This window comes from Scardinius erythrophthalmus (assembly GCF_964197995.2).
Source record: "Scardinius erythrophthalmus genome assembly, chromosome: 13".
In the NCBI taxonomy this organism is placed as follows: domain Eukaryota; kingdom Metazoa; phylum Chordata; class Actinopteri; order Cypriniformes; family Leuciscidae; genus Scardinius; species Scardinius erythrophthalmus.
In genome coordinates, this window is record NC_138233.1 from 2,148,405 (window position 1) to 2,171,904 (window position 23,500).

At 41.1% G+C, this 23,500-nt stretch overlaps 1 protein-coding gene across 3 annotated transcripts; it reads right to left on the minus strand.

The window, feature by feature from the left end:
* Window positions 1-1,175: 1,175 nt before the first annotated feature.
* LOC308700597 (E3 ubiquitin-protein ligase TRIM35-like) lies at window positions 1,176-22,629 on the minus strand. Of its 3 annotated transcripts, XM_081382273.1 has the most exons (7): window positions 22,595-22,629; window positions 16,585-17,446; window positions 15,502-15,597; window positions 9,086-9,316; window positions 8,986-9,011; window positions 8,786-8,904; window positions 1,176-3,592 (listed from the first exon to the last, which is right to left on the minus strand). In XM_081382273.1, the coding sequence occupies exons 2-7, from the start codon at window positions 16,984-16,986 to the stop codon at window positions 2,805-2,807; spliced, it is 1,662 nt and encodes a 553-aa protein (XP_081238399.1). In that variant the 5' UTR covers window positions 16,987-17,446; window positions 22,595-22,629; the 3' UTR covers window positions 1,176-2,804. The 3 variants fall into 3 exon arrangements, with proteins under 3 accessions (XP_081238399.1, XP_081238400.1, XP_081238398.1); XM_081382274.1 differs by lacking the exon at window positions 22,595-22,629 and having other exon boundaries at window positions 8,986-9,008; window positions 16,585-18,034; XM_081382272.1 differs by lacking the exon at window positions 22,595-22,629 and having other exon boundaries at window positions 16,585-18,034.
* Window positions 22,630-23,500: the final 871 nt, after the last annotated feature.

The following is a 23,500-nucleotide window of genomic DNA, read 5'->3' on the forward strand; positions in this document are numbered from 1 at the left end:
ATTTTGATCAATGTTTTGTCAACCAATTGCCTGTATTTAAAATAAAAAGAAAATATATAGCAGACAATGTAATAAGGCGCCGCATTGATCGCATTGCACGTGAACTGAAGGGCGCCGAAACTCAGCTTGTGCCTCACAGATTTGAGAAATATAGGCTATCTATCTATTATAGAAAGCTTGACATGTCTACTTTTAAACGAAAATATTCAAAACCAAAAGAAATAGGCTCTCTGATTATGAAATCCATATGAAATATGAATTTCTCTCTGGCGTTCATGGTGAGTCCGCATCGTCAACTTCATCTTTGCAGCGACAAAGAAAACACCAGTTTATTAATAAATAATTAAATGTCTCCTTGCTATTTTAGACACATTCATAATCATTACTTTTACCAGTTCTTTGTGGCTAGCTTTAAGCGTGTGGTCGTGCGCTTGAGTGCGGATATTACAAACGCTCATTATCCTGTGTAGGCTATATAGCCTATTTAAGTAGTATAATTAAAATAATATACAGGGGCGATTTGTCCACGAATGGCTTAAATGAACAGCTACTAGTCGACTAGAATTTTTTTTAAGTCGGAGTCAGCCCTTATTCCACATATTTTCGAACCAGGAAGCAGGCCATTCTGGGTTGGGCGAGCGACCCTGCGGAATGAGCGAGCGGAGCGGACTATTCAGAAATGCGCTCTCCGCTCACGAGCTCTAGTCGGAACAAACCCGAACAACTGTCTGCTGAATTTGCGCAGAAACATCAAAAAAGACGTAACCAGCTTTTTAAATTTGTTTTTAAAACTAAACATTTAGACTATTTTAGCACAAATTATGAGCTTATTGACGATTTTTTATAGTTCTTGACAAAATTAGAACTTTTTTTTTTTTAAGAAAAGTTTTGGGTGGGCCTGTTGAAAAGTAGGTGGGCCTAGGCCCGTCAGGCCCACCCATAACGCCGTGCCTGCTCTGACACACAGGCTGACCTTAAACAGTGCAGTGGCCAATGTTATCGGTAACTGGTGTTCGGCCATCATGATGTTGATTTCCAGAAGCGTCTCACAGGATCTGTGTGTGAGTCTATTGAAAATACATTTAAATGCATTTAAAATAGCACTTAAAGCATGTTATAACACTCTTATTTAGGGAGATTTTTTTTATATATATAGGGGTACAAAACATCAAAGTTCAAGTTAATTTTATTTATATATCATATATTTTATAACAGCCACTGACTGAACAAAGTGCTTTACAGAACTACAAGATTAAGATAGTAATACCATGTAAAACAGCACAGCACAGATACAGCAAATAAGAGCAGCCTTAAGCAGGAGTAGCAAAAACATTGTCAGACTTAAAACCCCTTGCTCATCACCCCCAATTTTGGCAAGTGCTGCATACATGAAATGCCCAAAATAAAAAGGTTACTGCTCATAAGTAATTCTGAATAGAAACATAACACACATACATTTAGAAAGCCAACCCTTGAGAGTTTATAGTTCAAGACTCAAATTTAACCAGACTGTTATTAATATTGAGATATATAAGCTCAAACATATTTTGAACTAAAATAATCTAGGATCACCAGTGATCCCTGCCAGGTAAGGGGTTAAAATAAAAAATAGGAAAACAGAAATGGCAAACCAATATCAGACTCATCAATAATAAAACAGAAATGGCAGTATCAGACTTAGCTTGTGTCAACAGGGCTGCCAACTTTTGAGTTTAGCTTGGAGTGAGATCTTTTTTGGGGGGGGGGGGGGGACTAAATAGAATTTTATGAAGTTTAGGGACAACATGTTACAATGTTCACATTGTACAATGACTGGTAGTGTACAGTTTTTATTATTGCTTGACAAAAATTTCTAAATTTCATTTCCATTCTTGTGATTTGATTCCGATTTTGATTCAATATTGACTAATTTGGATACATGTTTATTTTAAATTTTATTTAAAAAAATAATCTCACCTAATGCTGTAAACATAGAGGGCATTAAATATAATGCAGTTTTTGTTATAATAACAATTATTTAATGACATAAGTAAAAATATAATAAATATGTAATATAGTGCTCAGCAAAATCTCCTCTCTAGCTATTTTTTCTATTCAATTAACAGGTCATTAAATGGCTTTCCTGAGGTAAATGTAACGTTATGTGACATAATTGTTCTCCTGCTGTTATATGGACCTCTTTCCGTGGTTGAAAAACACTAATTGGTCGATATTATGTATACTTTCGGTAAGTTGTACTGCATCTTTAAATAAAAAGTAACAGATGATCGGTTCACGTGCACTTGAACTGAGGCGCTCAGCGATCTGTCACGTCACATTTACAAGCGCCAAACATATTGTTGTCTGAATTTCGTAATAAAATTGACGGACTCTAAAGAGCTGAGAATTAGTTTAATATTAAAAGTACCTCTTTGCTCCGCAATTTTTCTGTGTGTGAGAAAATGGATGTGTGGCGTGAGAATGTGTGAAAAGTGTCAATTACGTGAGTCTCACGCTCAATGCGTGAGAGTTGGCAGCCCTGCGCTTGTGACACACATCACCATGGAGATTACTCATAATTTTAACAAGATGTCATGTTGTCTTTAGCTGTATGATGCCTTCCCGGGAAATATAACGAAGCGGTTGCCAGGACCTCATCAGACAATAATCTCAAACTAGTGCTGGATATCAGTCATGTGATCATCACGGCCCAATCACAGCCAGCGTACTGATACTCAGATCAACAGCTCTCTTACTCATGAGATATGGGTTACATACTGGAGACATGATGAAAGCAGGAAGATCCAGATCTACAGGAGTGACGTTTACTGACTATTGACCGGTAAGATCCACAGAGAGGAAGAACTCTCGAAGACTGGAAAGAGTGTGTGAGTGAAGGTGGTTGTGAATGTGTGTAGATGTGTGTTAGTTACAGGATCAGAGAACGACACCGTTCCTCCGTCATAGTCCAGATAAACTCTCACACGATCAAGCTTCTGTTTAACAAGAAAACCAGAACCTAAAGACACTCCGTACTGATTATACTGCACACTCCAGACATCCTCTTCATCCTCATCATCCTCGTCCTCTTTATCCTTGTCCTCTTCATCCTCGTCCTCTTCATCCTTGTCCTCTTCATCCTCGTCCTCTTCATCCTTGTCCTCTTCTTCCTCGTCCTCTTCAACCTCGTCCTCTTCAACCTCGTCTTCTTCATCCTTGTCCTCTTCATCCTCATCATCCTCGTCCTCTTCATCCTTGTCCTCTTCATCCTTGTCCTCTTCATCCTCGTCTTCTTCATCCTTGTCCTCTTCATCCTTGTCCTCTTCATCCTCGTCCTCTTCATAAACCACATCAGTGTAGAAGAAACCCCCTCCCTTCCTCTGTTTTGATGCTGTAGTTACTCCAAGAGTCCAGTATTCACTCTCTGTAACCTCCACATCCCAGCAGTGTGTTCCTGAGCTAAAGCCCTCTGAACCCAGAACACAGAGACAACAGTCAAATCTCTCTGGATTATCAGGAAGAGTTTGTTTGTTCCAGCTGTTTGTCACACTGGTCAGATCATCAGACAGGACGAGACGTGGATCTGCAGTGTTTGGGTCCAGAATCACAGGAGCTGATGAGACACAATCAACAGATGCTTTTATTCTGATCTTCATATAATGATCAAGACTGAACCCAACACAGATTATTATGAGTTATGACACTCGTCCTGTTGATCAAACACACTTTCCTCTGATCACTGTCAGTGCTGTTATTAGTTTCACACTCGCTTTATCATCAGCGTTTAACGGCATCAACTACAAACAATAAATATGAGATTCAGACATTTGTGTCCATCAAGAGAAACTGATACTTTGGGAAAGTTAAATAACAGTAAATCACTGAGATGTGTTGAGATTTATGATGATGATGAAGAACTGTAAGTGTGTGTCTGATCTTCAGCATCTGATCATCTTCATTTTACTGGCTCTTATAGTCTGTGTTTTGTTTTAAATTAGTTTATTATGACTGTCTGTTGTGTTTGACTTACAATCATGAATCACCTTTAACACTTCATAGCCACGCCCTAGCAACCATTGTCGAGCACCCTAGCAACCCAACTCCAAAGAGGGATATCTTCTAATCTGAATGTCATAGAGGAGTTGCGGTTGGTTTATATCATTCATACTGGCAAGCAGCCTTTGAAGTAACATCATTGGCAGCTGCCAAGCCACTCCCTAGCAACTAAACAGAGTACCCTAGCAACTGTTCAGCAAGACCCATATCTTTGCACCAGAAGATCGTAGAGACATGGTGGTTGGCTCCTTTGACTAATGCTAGCAAACAGGACTTCCATCATGTTTCACATGCTAGCAGAATAGCTACATGCTAATGGCGATTAACTAAGTGTTGAAACATGTCAATAATGCTAACTAAAATGCAGCAGCAACATTCTAATCATGTTAGCACCATGATAACATGTTAATTATGCTAGCATCATGTTAACAACTTGTTAATCATGCTAGCATCATGTTAATCATATTAGCATATTGCTAAAACATGCAAGCAACATTGTGATTGTGTTAGCATCATGCTAACAACATGCTAATCTTGTTAACATTTGGTTAAAAGCATGTTTGCAAAATACTAATCATGTTAGCATCATGCTAACAACATACTAATCATGTTAACAACATGATAAATGTGTTAGCATCATGTTAGCAAAATTCTAATTGTGTTAGATCTATCTATCTATCTATCTATCTATAGCCGCTTTCCGACCGGAGGAACCTTTTCACACTTCCTAGAACTATTGGCTATAGTACCCGGATGTCAGCGTGTTCGCACCGCAGGAACTAGGAACGATTTTAGTTCTAGGAACTCCATTTGTAGGAACTAATTTAGGTCCTACTTCAGAGTAGGGTCTAAACCAGCACTATAGGAACTATCCGTGACGTTAGTGTACGCTGATGACCGAACGCACGCGGAACACCAGCACCCGCCATTTTTAAAACAGCTAGAATGTAAACACACAGATTATAGCCTATATTTACTCCATAAACTAACTATACAAACATGGAAAACAGTGATAGATGGGTCTCTAAACCTTAAATGATGAAGAGAAAATCCAACGCAACTTTGAGGGGACCAAGCCAAACATGATTATGTAGGCTAATAACTAGGGGTGTAATGATTCATCGACTACATCGATGTATCGATTTATATTCCTACGATCCAACTGGATCGATCTGTGCTCGGCAAGTTGGCTTTCCGGACGACATATATCGATCTAATATCGTTTTAAAAGGTAATGAATCGATTATATCGATACTAGGAAATAGCGCATTGGATTTAAGCACGTCAGACTTTATATGGATGTTTTTTCTTTGCACTTTTAATGATAAAGGCGTTAAACGTGACTCGATTCAGCCTGCCTATCTTTGTCGTCGTCGCCATGCGTGACGTGCCAGCAGCAGCGCGAAGACAACAGTCAAGTGGCGCAAAGTCTCTCACCTCAGATAAACAGATTTTCCTGTCCTCTCAGCCGCTGTACTGCAGGAGCGCGCACTCTTCAATCGCACGCGCAAATGCGCCGGCGCGCGCTGTATCACTTCACTAAAGTCATACGAGAATGCAACGTCGTAAATTAGTAAGTTAAGAAATAAAAGTAAAATACCAATAAATTACGTTATTGGTACGTCATGTGTGTTGCTATTTATCAGGAGCAGTTTCCATGTTTCTTTACCAGTTCTTCTAAGTATTGTGTATCATCATGGCCTAACTGTTGTTTGTTTCCATAACAAAATGCCACTTACTGGTTATTTTGTATATTTTTATATGACTGTGGTGGCTCATACCAAGATTGTATTAACACAAACTAGTTTGGGACTACTATTTAAATAGCTTAACCTCGCAGTGCCTACTGTCTATCAGTATTTGTCATATTCTTATTTTTTATTTTTTTGTTAAGTAAAGGGGGACAGAACTTGTGTGTCAACAATTTTTGTGTAAACAAATTATTATAATTATAATATAAGTATTATAATAGGCCTATAAAATTCCTAAAAAGGTGGGTCGCGGCTTGATGACCATGGGGAAATGTGGGTCCCATGGCCAAACTATTCAAAACACCATTCAATGTTGTGATAATCGTAATTAATAATCACAATTACAATTTCAAGGGAATAATCAACAATTATCATTTTTGTCATAATCGTTCAGTCCTACCTATTAAAATAAAATGTGAATGCATTTGACATTAATTTGTGTTTTACTTGTTTGTTTATATCCATAATTAATTGATACCTAATTACCTTACAAGAATTTTTGGCTAAAAAGTCACTGAATCGATTTCAAGTCAATGAATCGTTTCGGATCGTATCGTTCTAAATGAACCAATATCGTCCTTGAATCGTATCGACAACCATGAATCGCGATACGAATCGAATCGTTGTTAAAACGAATCGTTACACCCCTACTAATAACCTTTTTTCATATACTGTCTACTTTCTATAACAGTTCTATCTAATAAGATATTAAACAGTACTGTTAGACTACTGTTTGCTAACTAATAAACACAGAGAATGCGAGCATTGTTTGCTCTGGCGTTCTCAGCGCCGCCAAAATAAAGGTCCGTCGCGCCGTCAAAATAAAAGTCACCGTGCTTGCGTCACTCCCTTACCCCTCCTACCAGTTCCTATGGCCACTTGGCCAGTGCGAACGCAAACAGCAAAACCGAGTTTGGGGGAGAGTAGTTCTTAGAACTGTTTAGAAGTGGATAGTTCCTAGAACTAAGTTCCTAGAACTACTTGGTCGGAAAGCGGCTTATGTCATGAAGAGCCTCTAAAGGCCTGTTCACACCAGGACGAATTTCGCGTGAGATATTCGCCAACGTTTAACGCCTCGTGACTAAACAAAAGGCGCCAATGTGAGTGTGCACACCGACAAGAAAAACGGCACACGTAAAAGTGTCATTTTTCAAAAAACATCTCGGGTTCGTTTTTTTTGGTTTGACGCGCCGCGTCAAAAACTATCCGACCAATGAGATTGGCGCTTTTGCTCACGTGTCTGGAGCTTCTGAAGTGACAGTAAAACACAACTTGGGGGCGCTCAAACACATACGCCAAGTAGCGTCTACACTGCCGCTAGGGCTGGGCGATTTTTTCGATTTTTTCGATTAATTCAAATTTACGTTTTAAGACGATTTATTTTTTTATTAAATCGAGGTATCGCGATTTTTTTAATAAAAAAAAAAAAAATAGATATTGTAATTGCACCAATGGCAGAATAATCACAGCCGTCACCATGTTAACCCGGGACGGACCCACAATCGCCATCCCCACGCAACAGGGCCACAACGGGCGGCACGTCACCATGGTTACAGATGGCAAAGAGATGCATTTTTCATTCCTTTCCAAGTACAGGGATGCAAACAGCGCGCTTTTCGGCGCCTCCCGCTTTTTTCACGTCAGTTTGGGTGACAAATTCATCTGAAGCCTATTTCATAGCTTAATGTGAGGGACAGAAGTCTATTTACATCATTAAAGTTTACGAAAACTCGTTTTCCCTCCTCTGCGGCTGTCAGTCATTCTCCATTCAGTATTCAAACAGCGCGCGCGCCTCATCCGGTTACAGCAGCATACAAGCACGGTAAAACTCTCTCCAATATGATATTCACATTATAATGCTTGATCTGTAGAGAAAAGGCTGTGGATTTGCATAAAATGACTTTATTTTGTTGGAGTTTGTTGCTGTTTTTAAACGACTCGCGCTACCGTGTGCCTGTTAGATCACACATCACAAGGACTAAATCGGCATCAAACGCACAATAACTGGAATTTAAAACTGTGAAGAAACAAATGATCAATAAACTGTTGGACAGACAGACACTAGGATTTGTGCGCTCGACATTTCTTCGCTTTGTGCCGTGAACTTTTAAATGCGCACTTGTGCAGCGCAGTTTATTAACATGCTTTATGTTTGCACGATGGTCTACAAAGTGTTGTTTTTTTTGTTTTTTTTTACTGTTGAAAATTTGCATAACTTTTTGAGTTGACTGATGTAATGTTTACATTGGTTAAAATGGTTATTTTCTTACTATATATTCAGAAGTATTTAATGTTTCATTCAAATTGCACAATATTTACTTTCATATTTCATTCAAATCTTCTGCAAAGATATTTAACTCGTGAATTTGTTTTACATTTATTTACACCTTGTTGACCAAGTATGGCAAGGCCATTAAAAATACAATGTTCCTTAACCAAATGGTTTTTCAAGTTACTTACAAAGAGAATGTTACTTAAGTCATGTTGTTGTAATGTTTTAAGTTGACTAGTTACACAATAAAAAAAAATCGAAATCGAAATCGTGAATCGGTCAAACTTTAAGAAAAAAACTAGATTTTTTTTTTTTTGCCATATCGCCCAGCCCTAATTGCCGGGAAGAAATAAGACGAGGAAGATGCAAGGCAAGATGAATGTAGAGTTGCTGGTCTCATTGTTTTCTTTGTATGATTTTGACAAGCGCGTAAATACTTGCTCTCTTTTTCTGAGTGACAAGCGAGTGTCAGAAGCGTAAAGTTGCGCAGCGCCACCTTGTGTACCGGGGTATTTCTGTTTTACATTAAGCGCCAACTAATGTCAGGGAATGAATTTGCATGTTCACTTGGCTCATCGTCAGCGAAAATTGCTTGGGTGTGAACACAAAAAAACGTGTTGAAAAACGCTGGCGAATAACGCGCGCCGATATTTGTCCCGGTGTGTACAGCCCTTAACTCTCCACCCATCCATCATGTCCAGCTCAGATCTCCTGCTGTCAGACTCACTGTTTTGGACGATGTCCTGCATCTTCTTCCAGACTCTGAACGTCAGGTTGCCCAAGTATCGTGGCACATGAATCAAAGCTCCAGAAGCCATCTGTGGATCCGGCTGTGAGCTCTGGACTCTGGAAGAACATTCAGGAGTCAGAACTGCAGTGGCTTTGGATCAGAACCAGAGAGACCAGAGACAGGAGCAGATCACTCACCTTTCCATTGAGACTGGAAACTCCTGCTGAACAAACACACCATTTATCATCAAGAACTCAATCAATCATCAATCAATCAACCAATGACCTGAGATCAGACCTTCAGAAAGCAGACGTCACTGGCTTTCATCATCTCCTCCATGTCTTTGATTGTGTGTGAAAGAGCTGAGATGTGTCTGTTCATCTCCTCCAGCTTCTCCTTCATCCTCTGCTCCTTCTGCTCCTCTTCCTCCCTCAGTGCAGTGACTGTAGCGTGTTCTTCATCGCTGAGAAACTGATGAAGCTTCTCAAACTGCTGTTTAATCTGATGCTCTGTGTGCTCAGCTTGAGACTGAAATCACATCACATTCACTTCAATCATCTCAATCATCTCCTGTCTCTGGTCTCTCTAAAACTGTTTTAAAAACTTTTGATCTGACTCAGCATGTACATGGACCCACACACAATCGTGGACACACTCTAGATTTACTTATCAGTAAGGGTCTAAACATTTCATTGATTGTCATTAAGGATGTAGCACTGTCTGATCATTTCTGTATTTTCTTTGATATATTGATCTCTCCTGCCACTGAAGCTAGATCTGTGTCTGTCAAGAAGAGATGCTTAAATGAGAACACTAGTGTACTATTTATGAAGGCTATATCCTTAACACCAAGCATATCTGCAGACTCTGTTGATTTTCTCCTTGATTATTTTAACTCAAAAGTTAAAGGTATAATTGATGATATTGCTCCTGTTAAAGTCAGGAAGAAGAGTGGCAGACAAAAAGCACCTTGGAGAAACTCAACAGCAGTGCAAAATATGAAAAGACAAAGCAGAAAAGCAGAGCGCATGTGGCGGAAGACTAAACTTGTAGTCCATTATAACATCTACAAAGACAGCCTTCATGCTTTTAATATGGAACTAGGCAAAGCTAGACAGACTTTCTTCTCAAATATTATAAACAGCAATTTAAACAACACACACACTCTTTTTGCTACTGTAGAGAGACTGACAAACCCTCCAAGCCAGATTCCCAGTGAAATGCTCTCAGAGAACAAGTGCAGTGAGTTTGCCTCTTTCTTCTCTGAGAAAATCAGTAATATCAGAAAGGTGATCAGCACACCCTTGAGTTGCACTGAGGTTAGACAGATCAGACCACCTGAGAAAGTAGTTACTATGTCTGATTTCAAAGAAATTGATGGCAAAATTTTGGAAGAAACTGTACAGCACCTTAAAACATCAACATGCGCTCTTGACACACTTCCCACATCATTTTTCAAAAGTGTATTAAACAGTTTAGAAGCAGATCTCCTAGAAGTGGTAAATGTCTCACTTCTCTATGGAAGTTTTCCAAACTCCCTGAAAACTGCAGTTGTCAAGCCCCTCCTGAAAAAAGAGCAATCTGGATAAGACCATATTAAGCAACTATAGACCGATCTCAAATCTTCCTTTCATAGGCAAGATCATTGAAAAAGTTGTCTTCAATCAGCTGAACAAATTCTTGAGCTTGAATGGATACTTTGACAATTTTCAATCTGGTTTCCGACCGCACCACAGCACAGAGACAGCGCTCATAAAGATAATAAACGATATTCGCTTAAATACTGATTCAGGCAAATTATCAGTGCTGGTTCTACTCGACCTCAGTGCTGCATTTGACACTGTTGATCATAACATACTTCTTGACAGACTGGAAAACTGGGTGGGGCTTTCTGGGATAGTCCTAAAATGGTTCAGGTCATACTTAGATGGGAGAGGTTATTATGTGAGTATAGGTGACCATAAGTCTGAGTGGACATCCATGACATGCGGAGTACCTCAAGGCTCAATTCTTGCACCACTCCTGTTCAACCTGTATATGCTCCCAATGAGCCAAATAATGAGAAAGAACCAAATTGCTTACCACAGCTATGCAGACGACACACAGATCTACTTAGCCCTATCGCCTAACGATTACAGCCCCATTGACTCCCTGTGCCAATGCATTGATGAAGTCAACAGTTGGATGTGTCAAAACTTTCTTCAGTTAAACAAAGACAAAACTGAAGTCATTGCGTTTGGAAACAAAGATGAAGTTCTCAAGGTGAATGCATACCTTCACTCTAGGGGTCAAACAACTAAACATCAAGTCAGGAATCTCGGTGTGTCCCTAGAGTCAGACCTTAGTTTCAGTAGTCATGTCAAAGCAATAACTAAATCAGCATACTATCATCTGAAAAATATTGCAAGAATTAGATGCTTTGTTTCCAGACAAGACTTAGAGAAACTTGTGCATGCTTTCATCACCAGCAGGGTGGATTATTGTAATGGACTCCTCACTGGCCTTCCCAAAAAGACCATAAGACAGTTGCAGCTCATACAGAACGCTGAGCAGAACCAGAACATATGAACACATCGCACCAGTCCTCAGGTCTTTACACTGGCTCCCAGTTAAATTTAGGATTGATTTTAAAGTATTATTACTGGTATATAAATCATTCAATGGCCTAGGACCTCAATACATTGCAGATATGCTCACTGAATATAAACCCAACAGATCACTCAGATCACTAGGATCATATCAACTAGAAATACCAAGGGTTCACTCTAAGCATGGTGAGTCCGCTTTTAGCTATTATGCTGGAACAGCTTCCAGAGGAGATCAGATGTGCTCCTACAGTCACTTTCACATCCAGACTCAAAACACTTCTGTTTAGCTGTGCATTTACTGAATGAGCACTGTGCCAATGTTCGTCCGACTGTTTGTACTGTATTTTATTTTATTTTTTTAAACTGTTTTAATTATTCCTATTTCTTTTATTATTTTAATTTCTTCTATGTAAAGCACTTTGAATTGCCATTGTGTATGAAATGTGCTATATAAATAAACTTGCCTTGCCTTGCCTTGCCTTGCCTTGCCAATCGACACACATCATTAATGTCCAAGATAAACTCTATTATCCTAAAATTAAAGCTGATTTCATTACATCTATTTCTAGTCATTTGGGTCTCAGTCTACTGGCCCTGACTGAGACCTGGATCAGACCAGAGAACACTGGCTGCCCTCTCCACTAAATTCACTTTCTCACACACCCCTCACCTGACTGGTAGGGGTGGTGGTACTGGTCTGCTCATCTCAAACGATTGGAAATTTGATCATTTACCACCTCTGTGTGAACACAGCTCATTTGAATCACATTCAATTACTATCACTAGCCCTATTGATATCCATTTTGTAGTTGTATATCGTCCCCCAGGGCAGCTTGGCTGTTTCTTGGAAGAGCTTGATGTGCTACTCTCATCCTTCCCTGAGGATGGTACTCCTCTAATAGTTCTTGGAGACTTCAACATCCACCTAGAAAAGCCTCAGGCTGCTGATTTCCACACTCTGCTCGCCTCATTCGACCTCAAGCAAGTATCTGCTGCGGCTACTCACAAATCAGGTAACCAATTAGACCTTATCTACACACGCTACTGCTCCACTGACCATACACTGGTCACTCCACTGCACACCTCAGATCACTTCCTCCTCACTCTCAACATCAACCTGCCACAGAACACAACACACACTCCTCCACAGGTCACCTTTCGGCGAAACCTACGCTCACTCTCACCCTCTCGCCTCTCCTCTTTGGTCTCATCCACACTTCCTCCACCTGATCAGCTTTCAACACTAGATACTAACAGTGCAACTGATAATCTTTTCTCCACTTTAACATCCTGCTTGGACACCTTCTGCCCCCTGTCCTCCAAGCCAGCCTGCACCACACCCTCTGCCCCCTGGTTATCTGATGTTCTCCGGGAACATCGTTCGAAACTCGGGGGTGCAGAGAGGAAGTGGCGCAAATCGAAAGATCCTACTGACCTTGGTCTTTATCAGTCCCTCCTCTCTTCCTTCTCTGCTAATATCTCTACTGCTAAAATGACTTACTATCACAACAAAATTAACAATTCTTCAGACTCGCGCATGCTTTTCAAAAACTTCTCCTCTCTTCTCAACCCTCCTCCTCCTCCTCCTTCATCAACACTAAAAGCTGACGATTTTGCTACATTCTTTATAAATAAAACAACCTCCATCAGCGGCCAATTTACCAATCCACAAACTGACACACACACTTTTCCAGGTAATACACACTCTCTACCCTCCTTCTCTCTACTTGCAGAGGCAGAAGTCTCCAATCTCCTCCTTTCCAATCGCACTACCACCTGTCCGCTTGATCCTATTCCCACTAACCTACTTCAAGCCATTTCATCCTCAGTTGTACCCACACTCACACACATCATAAACACCTCTCTTCACACTGGTACCTTTCCCACAGCATTTAAGCAGGCTCGTGTACCCCACTGCTTAAGACACCCACTCTAAATCCAGCACATCTGGAGAATTACAGACCGGTATCTCTCCTTCCATTCGTCGCGAAAACACTTGAACGAGTTGTTTTCAACCAGATCTCTTCCTTCCTTACACAGAACAACCTCTTGGACAACAATCAATCTGGTTTCAAACACGGACACTCAAATGAGACTGCCCTGCTCTCAGTAATTGAAGCTCTGAGACTGGCAAGAGCAGCCTCCAAATCCTCAGTTCTCATCCTGCTGGATCTGCTGCCTTTGACACCAGTTAACCACCAGATCCTCCTGTCAATCCTAAAGATGAAGGGCATCTCGGGAACCGCACTCCAATGGTTCAAGTCTTACCTCTCAGGTAGGTCCTTTAGGGTATCATGGAGGGGTGAGGTGTCTAAGACACAACATCTAGCTACTGGAGTGCCTCAGGGCTCAGTGCTGGGACCGCTTCTCTTCTCCATCTACATAACATCACTAGGATCTGTGATTCAGAAACATGGCTTTTCCTATCACTGCTACGCTGATGACACACAACTCTACCTCTCATTCCAGCCTGACGATCCGACGGTAGCTGCTCACATCTCAGCTTGCCTGACAGACATTTCTACTCGTGGTCCAGGCCAACCCCACGCTTCACCACAACTTTACCATTCAGCTAGACTCGTCATCCATAACTCCATCTAGGTCAGCCAGGAACCTTGGTGTGGTAATTGATGATCAATTGAACTTCACGGATCACATTGCTAGAACTGCCCGGTCCTGTAGATTTGCCTTGTACAACATTAGGAGGATCAGGCCCTTCCTATCAGAACATGCTAAGCTCCTTGTCCAAGTGCTTGTTTTATCCAGACTTGACTATTGTAACGCTCTCCTGGCCGGTCTTCCAGCTTGCACAGTCAAACCTCTGCAACTGATCCAGAACGCCGCAGCTAGAGTGGTCTTTAACCAGCTGAAAAGGGCACACGTCACTCCTCTCCTCACAAAATTGCACTGGTTGCAAGTTGCCGCTCGCATCAAATTCAAGTAACTGACGTTTGCCTACAGAACAACCACTGGTTCTGCTCCCTTTTACTTTAACTCTTTACTTCAGACTTACGTGCCATCCAGGAACTTGCACTCTGCAAGCGAACGTCGTCTTGTGGTGCCATCTCAAAGAGGTACAAAATCTCTTTCTCGGACCTTTACCATGACTGTTCCCTGCTGGAGGAATGATCTGCCAATCTCACCCAGAGCGGCTGAGTCCATAGCCACTGTGAGTCCATAGCCACTTTTAAGAAATGGCTGAAGACGCTTCTTTTTCGACAGCACTTGATCCAGTAATACTAACACTTTATCTACTACTCTATTCTATTCTATTCTGTTCTATAACTATATAAAAAAAATATATATATAAAAAAAAAGTTGCGTTAGATTAAACTGAGAAGGGTCATAGCACTTGCATTTTGTTGTCCTACTGTTAGTTTAACTACTTCTATTGTTCTCATTTGTAAGTCGCTTTGGATAAAAGCGTCTGCTAAATGAATAAATGTAAATGTAATGTAATGAATATCCGACATAAAACAGATCCAGAAGCAGATTGCTGCTCATCATTTACAGAAATAATAAACTATTATCCATTATATCAGATCATAAATTGAGCGTCAGCGTCAGTTCTGGAAGGCCAGGTAGTCAAGACGCTGCTAATGCTGTTTGCTAACAACACTGTCCCGTCAGCTGATCTGCTTCAGCTGAGCTGCATTAGCTGGTTAACTCCCCTCGCTGCTCAATGGCCAAAGCTCAAACAAGGCGCCCTATTTAAAGCACATTCAGTTTGCTCATACATGCTTGCTGCTCGCTCCTGCTGCCCGCCACCTCCCCAGCTCCTCCTTATGCATAACGTGGCATTTGCTTTATGTCATGTTGCCTGCTCTGTTCACAGGGGGATATTTTAGCTCTCACAGTCCTAAACTGTGTGAACGTTCCCTAATGCTGCTGCTGTCCTCTGACTCTCTGCTTTTTCATGATGCTCATGAAAGGTCAGAGGACTCCCTGAACAGAGCCATACCGCCAAATTTCAATTCAGGAACATGAACTTGTTTGCAATCTATTCAATAAAAATTCTTAAATTATTTTTATTGTCTGTGTGTTCTTGACTTAATGGACCTGACAGAACTGTATATAGTGATCCAACAGCTGTAATGAAAATGACTCTCATTTCTGTTTCCTCACCTTGATGTGTCGAACTGTTTTCTCAATCTCTGCTTTCATTTTTTTATTGTGTTCAAGTTTCTTCTGTAAGGACTTCAGTGCTGTATTGATCTCCTCCTAGAATTGAACAAAAATACATAAAACACCAGATTACAGTGAAGAGAAGAAAATACAGTGACGATCTGCAGTGAAAGAGTATTTGCCCCCACCCTCCCCTCAACAAAGAATAAAAAGACATGACCCTCCCCTATTTTCCTCCGGTGGCCCCTTCCATAAATGCCGAACGATCCCTAATGCAGTGAAAAAGTATTTGCCCCCATCCTGATTTCTTTAGTTTTTGTGTGCATCTCATACTAAATTGATTCAGAAATTGCAACCTGAGTAAACACAAAGTACAGTTTGTAAATGACAATGTTATTTATTGAAACAAAAAAGTTATCCAATACCAACTGGGCCGGCGTGAAAATGTATTTGCCCCCGTAGTTACTAATTCCTCAGATCTATGAAACTGCATTTATAATGTAGTTCAGCTGGACTAAACACATCCAGTCCTGATCACTGCAGCTGTTCAATCAGATCAACACTGAACACTGAAGCCTGATTGGTTCACGTCTGTGCGCCTCTACAGACAAACGGCTTTTCAGCCGCCAAAACGGACGGGGCCGACTGCATATTTAAGTCGTGCTGAAAACTAATTTCATCAGGATTTTTTCACCTCGTTTTTCAGAACGATGAGCTTTGTAAAAATCAACGCGTTTCAGAAAGGCGAGGCATAGAGGAGCAACAATAAAATTATTAAATATTACAATAATTACTTTTTTGAACCTAAAACCACGTAAGCCTTATGCATTACACCAAATACACGGAATAATGTTCTTTTCAGAACTGTCACATGACCTCTTTAAAAGAGCAAATTTGAGTGACATTTGTTGCAAAAACCAATCAGGCTTCAGTATTCAGAGAAAAACTAAGTTTTCCTCATACGTCAGTTACTGATGCAGTGCTCATGATCTCAGGGAACCGAGGATACGTTAGTAACCGGAACGATCTGTGTTTATGACTGTTATGATACTTTACATGTGAATCAAGAAACATTTGTCTTACCTTATATGAGGAAACCACTTCACTGATGGGTCTGAATTTATGATTGTCATGTTGTTTTGAATCTCTGCACACGATACACACAGGCTGTTTGTCCTCCAGACAGAAGAGTTTGAGTTTCTCACTGTGTAAACTGCAGATCTCCTCAGACCCGGATGAACGCCTCTCATTTCTCTCCTTCAGGAACGACTCACACAAGTTTTTTAACACAAGACTAACTGGAGGATCAGATCTTGAGGATCTTCTCCTGCAGACAGGACACTCCTGAGATCCCTTGGTTCTCCAGAACTGTTGAAGACACTCTTTACAGAAACTGTGACTACAGGATAAAAGAACTGGAGCCTTGAAGATTTCACAGCACACAGGACAAGAAAGCTCTTCTGCAGAGACATTTAGTGAAGCCATTTTCACTGTTTGAGCTCCAGCAATCTAAACTTTACTTTCACTTTCTGAACAACGGTTTAAAAAACAAATCACCATGAGAATCACAAAGATCAGAAGCAAACTTGCTCAGAAAGAAACTTCTCAAATTCTTCTGTAAAGTTTTCCCCTTCGTACTCCACTGATCGCTGATTCTTTATTGCTTTTGTCGAGACAAAGTCAGTATGGCAGAAAAGAGAAATAACAAGTCCTCCTCTTCCTGGTTAGTGTTGTAAGAGGTGGAGCTTCTGTGATGAAACAGGTCAAAGAACAACATCAGTGTCCTGTACCATGATGAACAAACTCAGGGTTACAGAATGAGTTGACCAAACCAATCCAGCCTGGCTTAGTTGGTACCATGATGCTGTTCATCAACATTCTCTGTCAGCTCAGGCTTTGATCCCGAGTTTAGGAGTGACATCAGTAGCGAACAGCCAATCACAGGCTGAGAAAGAGGGAAACTGAGGTTCATTTCTCACGAGAGAAGCAGCGCGATTCACTACAGAATATTAAGAAATCGAAAAATATAAAGAATTTAAACAAATTTACACAACAAGAAGAAAATAGCTGTCTATGAAAGAGGACAACTAAAAGAAAAAGTCTTGCTATATCAGTGCAAGTAAAAGTTGTGAAGTTAGTTTATACAGTTGATAAAGGTATAGAGAGAACTGAACATTTAAGCTAATTTTATAGCTTTATCTATTGATTATAAAGCGTATATTACCTTTATATATGTATTCAATCAAACTGTGCATAATAATAATTGATAAACTAAAATGGTACATGTGTGATCGATTAAGGGTACAATAATTACATAAATAATATACAAAGTTATGATTCTAAATAAGCATTACTAAAAGCCGGACGATTTTGTCTTTAAACGTCATTTGCTGTGTAGTGATCTTAGAGTAGAAACAAGTGGAGTGACTGTCTTATATGCATTTGCATGGAGGCATTAATCGTGTCTATTATATTTATTGAAGAGCCGCATGGAACAACAATACTGTCTTCAGCTTGTTTACATAAGGAACCCCCGTTATTCGTTGTCTCTGTCACTGTAGCATTCAGTGCTCATTGAGTCCCCCTAGTGGGCTGGATAGAACATCACAACTAAAGAGGTAATTTACAATACCCTGACACCTCCCCCTTTTAGTCAAATACTTCAGGTTACAATTCTGTTTATCTTATGATTATAACATCATGTTTCAGTAACCTTACATAACAAAGATGACAATGTATTTAACTCTCTAGAACTCGCTTATCAGAACATATTTTCTTTAAACACAACTTTACTCTGTCTTTGCTATCACCTGTCTGTTTCTTAATTCTTCACATCAAATGTTAGAATATTACTTATTATGTTCAGGTATAACCAAGCCTGGCCATATAACACAATAAAGACATTTATTACCGACAGTATATTATCACTGCAGAAAAATCAGAGTCTCTTTGAAGCTGAACTTCCCGTGGTGACTGTTCTGAACTCTCCACTGTCTTTACAATAGTTCCCGGAACTCCGTCCGGCAGCAACTGTCATGTGGTTGAGGGAGAGAACTTAAACGCAGACGATTTGCAGACACTCAAGGTTTATTACGACACAAAACAGAAAACAAAACCCATGAGGGGGCAAAACAGGACTGGAGGAGAGTTCACCTTGACTAAGACAAAATAATAAACGAAGACTAGACTCTGACTTGACGATTACTTGACAGTAAACAAACAGCAACACAAACTCACAATTCTCATTAACAGGATACAGACGAACTACTCACAGGACTGTCACAGAGTATAACACAATGTTTGACAATGTACCGACACAGGACAGAAAACATGAGGGGATTAAATAGGGAGCAAACTAATCAGGAACACAGGTGTAAGCGATGATATGATGATACAAGATGAGATAACAAGGGGGCGGGGTAAGGTGACAAGACAACGCAAGCACACGGCCCAAACAAATGGCCATGTGCTTACACATAAAACATGAGTCTGTCATGACCCTGCCTCAAGACAAGAGAAGATCTGGGACATGAAGGCAGAATCATGACAGCAACTGAAGATGCCTGCGATTTCTCCGTTTCTCTCTCCCCCTTTCGTTGAAAACTTCATATGACCGTGGAGTAGTGCTCTCTGCCGGCACCGTAGCGGGTCCTGTCCATTTAGATTCATCCTCCAGCTTTAACAAGACTGAATTCCCTGGCCTAAGAACAGGTAAGTCCTTCGCACCATGTCGTCTGTTAAAGTAGTATGCTTGCTTTTGCTGCTTTGTCTTTCTCTCTCACACTTGATTTGTTTGGCCACTTTGGTCTCAGATTTTTGGGTAGAGTGGTACAGATTTTTCTTCACATTAGCAATTCCGCTGGGCTGACCCCTGTAGAGGAGGCGGGTGTGGCTCGGAAACACATAAGTGCCATCAACGGGTCATCCTGTTTCAGAATGCGCTTCGCTGTCTGAACGGCCCGTTCCACATGTCCGTTACCTTGTGGATTGTGCGGACTCGATGTGATGTGGTGAATATCGTACATACCACAAAAGCTTCTCCAGGCTTCACTGGAGAACTGCGGTCCATTGTCGCTAACAATTTGTTCTGGTATGCCAAATCACGCAAATAACGCTTTGAGTCTCTGAATAGGCCTATGTCACGAAAAAATTGAAGACCGGAAGTACGTCTTTTAGTAGGGATACGGCTCTTCCGATTAGCTTTTTACAATGGCGGAGTCCGATAGATACCGCTGACCAAATCTCTCCGCAGCCTGCCTGAAGTCACATATGACGATGTGGTTCGGATGGTAAATGAAAACTCTCAAGGAAAAGCGTGAAAGCTGAGGCATGGCTGTCTATATCCTGACACAGAGCAACCCAGTACACTACAACAACAGCGGCGGGCCGTTCGCCAGTAAGGTAAACGTTTCTATGGTAACAGCGAGTTGGACCAATCAGCAGACGTTGCTGCTACGCTTAGGATTGTGGGTAGTGTAGTTTTTTTTCATAAGATCGCGGATAAAACATGTTTTTTTTAAAACAAGGTTGATTTCATATGAACTTATAGCTTCTACAGGAGCAAAAACATTCGTTTCACAACCTCATAGCTCGTGGTCAGTCTACCTCGAATGGGTTAGACATTATGGCTGATAATCTAAATCCTTATCGAGAAATACTGTTGACCGGAAGTTCTGAATCCCTACTACGCGTTCCGGAAGCAGGAAGTGTGAAATAGGCCTATAACATGTTCAGATGTTGTGACATGTAGCAGAAGAATTTCCAAGTAGCGCGAATAGTAGTCAGATACCACCAGATATTGTTTCGATTTATGCATACACAAATCTGTGTCTATTCGCTGCCATGGCCGTTCCGGCAGTGGTGTTGACTGGAGAGGTTCCTTGCGCTGCGCACGTTTATTTTCTATGCAAAACTTACATGTCTCTATCTTTCGCCTAAGATCCTCAGAAATCCCAGGCCACCACACAGTCTCTTGAGCGCGTGCCCTGCATTTGGACAAACCTTGGTGTCCGTCATGAATTCTGCTAAGCATCTTGTGTCTCATCGCTTTGGGAATTACTATGCGATTCCCCAGCACAATCAGTCCCTCACTCACTGACAAAGAGTCTTTACATTTGTAAAAACTCTGTACACTATCAGGAACACTTTTAGCATATTCCGGCCATCCTTCCGTGACGAATCTCTCCACAGTTTGTAGCTGCTCATCCTTTTGTGTCTCCATTTTTATTTCTGTCAGCTTACGCTGTGACACAGGCAGACATCTGATGATTGTATTCACGTGACAACTCACATCTGCTGTCATGAAGTCTTCCGTAGTGTTCAGTGGGCTTCGCGCCACAACCAAGCTTTTGCCAGGCGCATACTCCGCTTTCGCATTAAACCGCATGAGCCTCATCAAGAGTCTCTGACATCTCACTGGCACAGTGTCCAAGTCTTTACTATTGATTAGCGGTATTAATGGCTTGTGATCAGTGATCAATTTAAATGTGTCCATGCCCACTAAGTATTTCTGGAACCTTTCACACGCCCATACGCCTGCAAGGCACTCTTTCTCAATCTGGGCGTATCTCGTTTCAGAATCAGTTAGTCTTCTAGAACAGTACGCGACCGGTTTCCAGCTGTCGTCATGTTTTTGCAGTAAAACACCGCCGATACGGTAACTGCTAGCATCCGCTGACACCACTGTTTCTTTTCCCGGATCATAGTGTGCCAGGACTGGAGCTTTTGTGAGTGAGCTTTTAAGTCTGTTGAATGCGCTTTTCTGTGGCTGATCCCATGTCCATGCACGTCCATTTTTGAGCAGCTCATACAAAGGACCTCCCTTCATTGCCAAGTCCGGGATATATTTACTAGGGATGGGCATTCGATTAAATTTTCTTAGTCGATCGTCGGGAGAATTAACGATCGACTATCGATTAATCATTAATATTTTTATATTGAAATTCATTATTTCTTTAACTTTTTATAAATTAAAAATGCAATGAAAATACAAAAATACAGTTTGTTTGTCCTCGATGAGATCTTTATTACAAGAAGATCAACTTGTGGCAGTGATCAGGACGTTCGGTAGACTTGAAGATATGCCCTGCGGTGCTCTAGAACAGCGGAGCCTGCAGCTGCGAGCCGGCGTTCTTAAACAGAGACCCATGGCCACTTCATCCAGAGACCCATGGCCACTTCATCCGTTTTCTGTGGTCGGATAGCTATCCGATCGTGAAAAGACCAAATGTAAATGCCCTCCGAAACGCATTTGCGGCAGATTTAAATCCGATCGCTCAAACCACTTCAGGAGGAGATCTGAGACGCATTCCAGACGAAACTGGACAAGAGTAAATGCATCTGGTTGTTGAAACCACATATGTAAATTTGACTTATCCCAAAAATGCTAAGAAATAAACGTGTGAGAGCGTGTGATAGGCTATATGTCATGTTATAGCCAGATATGACAACGCTACTTCAACACGCATCACCACAGATGAGAATCTATTCATCAAGCCAACGTGCAAACTATCGCAAATCAAAGTGAAAGTCATTCATCAACACACAATCATCTTCATTAAAAGTAAAGAACCGAAATGATCTTACCAGGGCTGTTGCCGTCTTGTTGCGGTCTTTGATTTAGAAATTTTCGCTGATGATCAATAAAATGCAGCTCATATCAGTTGCTTTCGGTGACGTGCAACAATTTAAATATGCATATAGCGCGGGAATTCAAGATCGGATTTATATCCGTTTTGCAAAAACACATTTATGTGACCAGGTGTAACCTTTTACAACCTTTTACCTCCGTGCTAAAATTAATTCCATTGCTTCAAGACTCACACTACGCAACGCAACCTGCATTAGTTTAATCGATAACAAATAAACGTGATCGACGAAATTCTTAGCGATCAATTATCGATCGTTGATTAATTATGCACATCCCTAGTATTTACCCATGTAGTTTATGAGGCCTAACGCTCTCCTCAACTCGTTTACATTTTTCGGCTCTTGCAGATCACTTATTGCACGCACCTTTTCAGGGTCTGCTCTGACACCCTGTGCATCCACGACGTGACCCAAGAAGCTCAACTCTGCTTTCCTGAATACGCACTTATCTTTATTCAATTTGAGGCCCACACTTTCCATCCTATTCAGCACTTTTTCCAGGTGTTTGTCGTGCTCTGCCCGATCCTTCCCGTACACGATCACATCATCCATGTATACAGAAACTCCTTCCATGTCCATTAAAAGCTCCTTCATTTTTCTTTGGAAGATTTCTGGAGCTATGCTGATTCCAAATGGGAGTCTCTTAAAGCAATAGCGTCCCACCGGAGTGATGAATGTTGTCAGCAAGCTGCTCTCATTACATAACGGTATCTGCCAAAATCCTGACGCTGCGTCTAATGATGTAAAGACGCTTGCTCCTGCTAATTTAGCTAGAATCTCGTCTGTTGTGGGAAGCATGTACCTCTCTCTTTTTATGTTGTCATTCAGTTTATTTAATCCCACACAAATTCTGACAGCACCATTTGGCTTCATTACCGGTACCATGGGTGCACACCAATCTGTAGGCTGTGTGACTCTTTCCTTGTTCCTCCATTCTCTGTAGTTCTGCTGTAACTTTAGGAAGCAGCGGTAATGGTACCCTCCGCGCAGTATGTACTGCGTATGGCTCCGCGCCTTCTTTCAGGTGTATTTTTATCTCAGCAGCTGTCTGTCAGCTAAGAAGGTTACTGACAGTTCCTCCCGCAACCACATACACGGTAATGGCATACTTTCCACCTTTATGCTCTACTTCTGCAGTGAACTGTCCGATGCAATTTAGTGATCCGCCTGGGCTGTCTAGTGCTATGTTCGAATGAAGGAGCTGAGATCTTGGGTGAAGCTTTTCATATGTCACAGTGTTCATTAAGGTAACATCCGCTCCTGTATCGATCTTAAAACTAACTGGAGTATCACCTATCTTAAGCAACACAATCCATTTAGCTTCTTCTGACTCATTGTTATTACTCACTGT